General features: G+C 39.7%; 1 protein-coding gene across 1 annotated transcript in view; it reads left to right on the forward strand.

Annotated features, from left to right (window-relative positions):
* The window catches only part of rgs3b (regulator of G protein signaling 3b), a 74,269-nt gene extending 66,878 nt beyond the window's left edge, over positions 1 to 7,391 (forward strand). The window contains exon 15 of the mRNA XM_084177041.1: positions 5,845 to 7,391. Within this exon, the coding sequence (XP_084033167.1) occupies positions 5,845 to 6,042 (198 nt within the window). The 3' untranslated portion in view covers positions 6,043 to 7,391. The remainder of the gene's footprint in view (positions 1 to 5,844) is intronic.
* Positions 7,392 to 8,046: the final 655 nt, after the last annotated feature.

Below are 8,046 nucleotides of genomic sequence, written 5' to 3' on the forward strand. Positions count from 1 at the left end.
ACTTATGTCATGCAATAAAATGCAAATTAATTACTTAAAAATCATACAATGTGATTTTCTGGATTTTTGTATTCCAGCATGACAATGACCCAAAACACACGGCCAAGGCAACAAAGGAGTAGCTCAAGAAGAAGCACATTAAGGTCCTGGAGTGGCCTAGCCAGTCTCCAGACCTTAATCCCATAGAAAATCTGTGGAGGGAGCTGAAGGTTCGAGTTGCCAAACGTCAGCCTCGAAACCTTAATGACTTGGAGAAGATCTGCAAAGAGGAGTGGGACAAATCCCTCCTGAGATGTGTGCAAACCTGGTGGCCAACTACAAGAAACGTCTGACCTCTGTGATTGCCAACAAGGGTTTTGCCACCAAGTACTAAGTCATGTTTTGCAGAGGGGTCAAATACTTATTTCCCTCAATTTATAACATATTTGACATGCATTTTTCTGGATTTTTTTGTTGTTATTTGAGTCTCTCACTGTTCAAATAAACCTACCATTAAAATGATAGACTGATCATGTCTTTGTCAGTGGGCAAACGTACAAAATCAGCAGGGGATCAAATACTTTTTTCCCTCACTCTATATATGTGTGTGTGTGTGTGTATGTATATGTGTATGTATGTATATATATATATATATATATATATATATATATATATATATATATATATATATATATATATATATACACACACACACAGTGCCTTCGGAAAGTATTCAGACCTGTTGTCTTTTTCCACATTTTGTTACGTTACAACCTTATTCAAAAATGGATTAATAAATTAATAAATCCTGCTCCAGAGCGTTCAGGACCTCAGACTGGGGGCGAAGGTTCACCTTCCAACAGGACAACGACCCTAAGCATACAGCCAAGATAACGCAGGAGTGGCTTCGGGACAAGTCTCTGAATGTCCTTGAGTGGCCCAGCCAAATCCCGGACTTGAACCCGACCGAACATCTCTGGAGAGACCTGAAAATAGCAATGCAGCGACGCTCCCCATCAAACCTGACAGAGCTTGAGAGGATCTGCAGCGAAGAATGGAAGAAACTCCCCAAATACAGGTGTGCCAAGCTTGTAGCGTCATACCAAAGAAGACTTGAGGCTGTAATCGCTGCCAAAGGTGCTTCAACAAAGTATTGAGTAAATGGGCTGAATACTTATGTAAATGTATTATTTCAGTTTATTTTGAATGCATTTGCAAACATTTCTAAAAACCAGTTTTTACTTTGTCATTATGGGGTATTGTGTGTAGATAGATGAACAAAACAATTTAATCAATTTTAGAATAAGGCTGTAACGTAATAAAATGTGGAAAATGTCAAGGGGTCTGAATACTTTCCGAATGCACTGTAGCTGTAACTTTGAGTATTCACAAGTCCTTGGAGTCTTCCACTTCCTGAAAACTAGTGTAGGCGATTTAGATATTTGGCTTGGATGGCATTTACTACGCAGGATGGAAGAGGAATCCGGACTCCTGGACCCATTGTCTCACCACGGAGGAAACCAAGATACAGTGTGTACAACCATGCAGTATGAGACCAGTCTCGACTCTCTGGAATGACAATTATAGATCAAAGGGCAAAGTGAATTTGAGAATCTGGAGCAACAGTCATGTACATATCTTTGACAATATGAAAACAGGTTCTTATTTTCTCTTCTTAAATGTTGCTGTTATTTCAAGTTCAATGTATAGGCCTATATTTCCTATATCCTACTAAAATAAAAGAGGCCAAAAACATTGTGAAAACATACTGTATGTGGACAGTGTTTGGGCTAATGTAAAAACATAAACCCACAATGGTCTAGCTTATAGAGGTTTATGATAAGTGGTCATTCAATAAAGTAAAGTTCAGCTACTTACTCATTGGATAACTGTCCATTTGGCCCAGCTGGATTGGGGTGGCGTCTCAAATTTATTTTTGGGAAACAGATTTCTTTTTCCAGGACACCAGAGTTGATGTGGGCAGCAAAATCCCTGTGGTCGCGAAAGCAAACTAACTGCTCCTCATCATGAATATGTTCCTGTCATGTAATCAAATTCTCTGTCGGAATTGGAGTCTGCATTGGAGCACAGTTAACACAAATGCACCACCAATCTGCGTTCATCCTTGGGTTGGGCTGGGGCTGTGGTCTCGGTAGCTAGAGCGGTGGCGGCCATCTGAAGCTCAATTTGCCTAAATTCTGCATCAAAATACTCCGGCTCAAATAAATACAGTTCGCCTCTTGAGTCCGTTGCTATTTGCCATTGCTATGGAACCCCTAGCTATTAGTATCAGAAGCCATCCTGTCATTGCTCCGCTAAACATGGACAAGGTTGATCACCGCAGCTCACTCTATGCGGATGACATCATTTTGTTCCTTTCACGCCCTGAAGAGTCACTCCCACCACTGTTGTAGCTCATCGAATCATCATTTTGGAGAAGTCTCTGGGTACACCAGAAACTGGGATAAAAGTGAATTCATGCCTCAAAAAGGCGACTTAAACAGACTTTCTTAAAAATAAAATCACAAGAGACAAAATTAAATATTTAGGCATTGTCATCCCCAAAGATCCTCATTTGATTTATAAATTGAACTATCTCGACATGATCGAGAAGTTGAAGCGCAACATTGAGATCTGGAGAGTGTTGCCTCTATCTATGATAGGCCATGTTAACGCTATTAAAATGGGTACACTCCCCAGATTCCTTTATCTCTTTCAGACATCTGCCTATATTTCTTACTAAAGCTTTTTTCAAATCCTTGGATTCTATCATCTTGCCTTTTGTGTGGGGATACAAAGTATACCGTATCTCTAAAAAAACACATAATCAAACCCAAAGAGTAAGGGGGCCTGAGCCTGCCAAATTTTCAACATTCTTATTGGGTATAAAATGCTAGAGCACTGGTTTATTGGCAGGATGCATATCCTGGTGTGGTAGATCCCTCCACCCCTTCATGACTTGCTATTGAACAAGATATAAACAACACCTCTCTTCCAGCACATATTTTTTCATCAACTAAATCCCCTAAAGTTATTACTGGCAATAACTTTATGCAAAACAACATATTTTTATTTTTTTTGTATCAAATTTGGAAAAGATTCGGTCTCCCGGAGACCTCTGTCTCTACTCCTATTTGCCATAACCAAGCTTCCCTGTTGCAGTACTGTTGCAGTCCTTTACATTAATAATACTTTTGCCACATTCACACAGTTGAAGGAAGTGTACCTACTCCCCGCATCTAATTTCTTCCGATAAGAAATTACGTTCACTTAAATATACAAAATTGAGGCAATTACACCTGACCTGACCTGACCTGTAAATTTTCGTGAACCTTGACTCCAAGAGTCTCGTCTCCAGATTTGTAGATCTCTTTGCAGCATATTACTCTGTATCCACACAATATTTGAAGGACACCTGGGAGGAAGACCTTGGTATGGAGATTACTGATAACAGTTGGGCTGATTACCTTCGAGATATTCACTTGTGCTCGATAAACTCCCGACACCAACTTATTCAACACTAAGTGATTCACGGACTCCACTATTCCTGTACCAAATTACACTCATTTTACACATCATTCTCTCCCATATGCCCTAAGTGCAAGTCTGCTGAAGGTGCCCTAGGTCACCTCTTCTGGTCAAACTGCCCCAAACTGCACACATTCTGGCTGGATATTTTTAAGTGTTACTCAGAAGTATACAGCTGTAACCTCACACCAGCCCTGGACACTGCTATTTTAGGCAGGTTACAGCATGTAATGACTTTAACCCACTGGGAACAGAATACTGTGCAATATGGCTTGGTTATTGCAAAAATAAATATTTTAAGCCTTTGGAATAAGGAGAATATCTGTTTTAAAAAACCTGGTTAGCTGAAGTCACCAGTTTGCTACATATAGAAAGGATTCGCCATGATATCTCTGGCAGATCTAATACATTCCTTAAGATATGGCAGCCCTTTTTGGCTTATCTGTCACGTGAAGATGGATAACACAGCATACAACCTGCAACCCACCCTGATCCGAAGTAATTATTTTTAATGGAGCATAATCCTTATACAGTATGTCAAATATCAATGAAGCATGTTGCCGATTCCTGTTGTGTTCTGCTTTTTCTTTCTGTTTTCGTTTTTCTGTCTTCTGTTGGGGTTGGGGGGGGTATTCTCGATGTATTGTTTGCTGTCATTATCTGTCTGTAAAACAGAAAATTCATAAACAAAATATAAAGTACCGTTCAACGACACCATCAGCGCCCCTCCAGTAGTTTTCTTCATCACTAGGTTGTTGTTTACTTAGTATAACTCATCTGTAACGCTATGCTACTGTCTTCACTTTTCCTCCAAAAAAAAAACTAGCCTCTGTGATTGTGAATAAGGGCATTGCGTGCAGTTTTTACGTAAAGGGATTCCCCCACGAGAGCGCACATACACAGTTGTTACCTATCTCTGCTGTTGCAGTCTGCCACATAAAATAATGATATAAAATAATCGCAAGGGTTTTAGGTGGAAAACTACAAATTTTCTGACTCCAAACCGATAGTACTTTTGATAAAAATAGCTAATTCGGCAGTACGCTTTCAGTAAAAAAAATTGTCCACAATTCGCAGATTTCTCAATTGCTCTTTGATTGACAATGGAGCAGAGCTAGCAGTGCACAAACAAACATCACAAGTGACGTGACGCCGTTTTTGCCGCTTTCCTGTTCTAGACTGCAGGGAGAGAGAGGGAGACAAAGGCAAAAGCCACCTACCTAGTTTCAGTGTATGGAATCACTTGGGAAATGTTGGATTTTAGGTAAACTTTCCCTTTAATAGACCAATAAGAAAGAGTTCCAAACCTCTCTGCCAATAACGGACAGTTTCCAGTTTTCCCCTCCCCACTCAGACCACTCCCAGACAGTTCTTGCTTGAGAAATTGCTCTTGCTAAGAAGCTATTTTTGTTTCTTCTTGACCATGTTGAATGAAAACAATCACAGTAAGGTACAGTACTTAACTTTTACCCAGAAATTATTTGATATGAGATAACAACAGCTGCATTGAGCCTTTAAATCTAGAATCCTTAGTTGCTCCATCCATTTGGACGTATAAATTATTGATATATAAGAGGTTAGTTCAATTGTCGTACCCCAGCAGATCCCAAAATATACACTTTTTTTAAAACTCCAATGTTTGTAAACAAAGTACATGTAAACAAACACTGTATATCCTCAAAACATGGTTAAAATTATAACTTTGATATGCTGGATGGTCAAGTCTTTGCATCCATAGCTCTGTCTATGAATTTGAGAGTGGTTACATTTCTCCAGGCCTCTCCATCAGCTTTTTACCAAAACAGAGGCGGGGTAACTAATTGGTTGTTGTTTCAATTAAGGACTAGCTTTAAGGTTAGGATTGGGGGAAGGGAAGCTGATCCTAGATATGTGCCTAGGGGAAACCTCAACCCAGCGTATATGAAACATTAGCAGGGTGTGATATTTAAAGTGGCAATCAACAGTTGAAACAATAACAAAGCGTTATCCCCGCCATGGTTTCGCTAAAAAGCTGAGGGATGGGGCTCGAGGAATTTAACCTCTCTCAAATGCATAGACAGAGCTATGGATGCAAGGACTGACCATCCATGATATCAACATTATAGTTTTAACCATGCTTTGAGGCTATACAGTGTTTGTTTACATTACTTTGCTTACAAACAGAGTAAAACAAGCTTATATTTCGAGTTCTGATGGAGTACAACAGTTGAACTCAGCTCATGAGGCATTTATGTTATATTCTTCAAGAATCAATGGGTACATATAATTAATTTATAAGTCCAAAAATGTATGTAGCTACTGCAGATTGCCCCTTTAAGAGCCTCCTTCCAATAACAGGTGAATCTGGACTCCTACACCCGAGAGGTCACCAAGGAGAACCTGCAGAGCACCTCGGCCTCAACCTTTGACCTGGCCCAGAACAGGATCTACGGCCTCATGGAGAAGGACCCGTACCCTCGCTTCCTGCGCTCGGACCTCTACAGGGACTTGACCAACCAAAAGAGGTTCAACGCCATGGTGCCAGATCTGCCCTGAGTTGGAGGAGAGATCGAGGACATCGGATAATTTGGAGCCCTGGATCGTGTTCATTTGAGGGATGGACATTGGAGAGCTGTTCCCAGGTGACATTCACGTTGTTGTCTAAATTGGTTTAGAGAATGGTTTGGTACTATTTTGTCTGTTATATTTACCTCATCTGATTCTCCATTATTCTCCATGGGCATTTTCCCAACCTGGTTCTGTGGTCATTGGTACAACCAAGTATTTCTGACAAGTTTACATGTTTTAATTTTGAGCCTTTTGGACAAATACAGCTCCCATATCCTCATGGGCCTTCCTGTTTGTGGCATAGTCCAAACCTACACTGCCTTCTATTCCTGTGTGAAACACAGGCAGATTTCTGACACTTCACTATTCCAAAGGCTCCAAGATGCTGTACGCTAGATCTAGGAGGTCTTCAACATAGCCAAGAGGCCATCCAGTGTATTCAAACCTTTGTGCACTCCACAAACTTGATGGTGCAATGAAATTCCCCCCCAAAATTCTAAAAGCAATCCTATATGATCTTTTAATATTTCAGCATTGGAAGCTCTGCAATACAAGGTGGTTGCCCCTGCTTACAGAAAACCTTCACCATCAGCGTCCAGATTCTAAGTGCAATATGAATGTGTTATGTACAGTGCCTTCAGAAAGTATTCACACCCCTTGACTTTTTCCTCATTTGGTTGTTTCAAAGTGAGATTAAAATGTATTTAATTGTATTTTTTTGTCAACGATTTACACAAAAATTCTAACATTTGTAAAAAATAAAAATAAAACACTAATATATCTTAATTAGATAAGATTTCGACCCCCTGAGTCAATACTTGTTAGAAACACCCTTGGCAGCGATTACAGCTGTGAGTCTTTCTAAGAGCTTTCCACACCTGGAATGTGCAACATTTGCCCATTATTCTTTTCAAAATTATTCAAGCTCTGTCAAATTGTTGGTTGATCATTGCTAGACAACCATTTTCAGGACTTAACATAGATTTTCAAGTAGATTAAAGTCAAAACTGTAACTCAGCCACTCAGGAACATTCACGGTCTTCTTGGTAAGCAACTCCAGTATAGATTTTGCCTTGTGTTTTAGGTTATTGTGCTGCTGAAAGGTGAATTAATCTCCCAGTGCTGGATGGTAAACAGACTGAACCACCCAGTCCTTAACAATTACAAGCATACCCATAACATGATGCAGCCACCACTATACTTGAAAATATGGAGAGTGGTACTCAGTAATGTGTTATGTTTGGGGCAAATCCAATCCAACACTTTGTATTCAGGACAAAAAGTTAATTGCTCTGCCTCTTTTCTTGCAGTATTACTTCAGTGCCTTGTTGCAAACAGGATGCATGTTTTGGAATATTTTTTATTCTGTACAGGCTTCCTTCTTTTCACACTGTCATTTAGGTTAGTATTGTGGAGTAACTACAATGTTGTTCATCCATCCTCAGTTTTCTCATATCACAGCCATTAAACTCTGTAACTGTTTTTTAAGTCACCATTGACCTCATTGTGAAATCCCTGAGCGGTTTGCTTCCTCTCCAGCAACTAAGTTAGGAAGGACTACTGTATCTTTTGTAGTGACTGGGTGTATTGATACACCATCCAAAGTGTAATTAATAACTTCACCTTGCTCAAAGGGATATTCAATGTCTGCTTTTTTTTTTACCCATCTACCAATAGGTGCACTTCTTTGCGAGGCATTGGAAAACCTCCCTGGTCTTTGTGGTTGAATCTGTGTTTGAAATTCACTGCTCAACTGAGGGACCTTACAGATCATTGTACAGTTGAAGTCAGAAGTTTACATACACCTTAGCCAAATATATTTAAACTCAGTTATTCACAATTCCTGACATTTAATCCTAGTAAAAATTCCCTGTCTTAGGTCAGTTAGGATCAACACTTTATTTTAAGAATGTGAAATGTCAGAATACTTGTAGAGAGAATGATTTATTTCAGCTTTTATTTCTTTCATCACATTCCCAGTGGGTCAGAAGT

This window comes from Coregonus lavaretus (genome assembly GCF_964263955.1).
Source record: "Coregonus lavaretus genome assembly, chromosome: 14".
Classification (NCBI taxonomy): Eukaryota; Metazoa; Chordata; class Actinopteri; order Salmoniformes; family Salmonidae; genus Coregonus; species Coregonus lavaretus.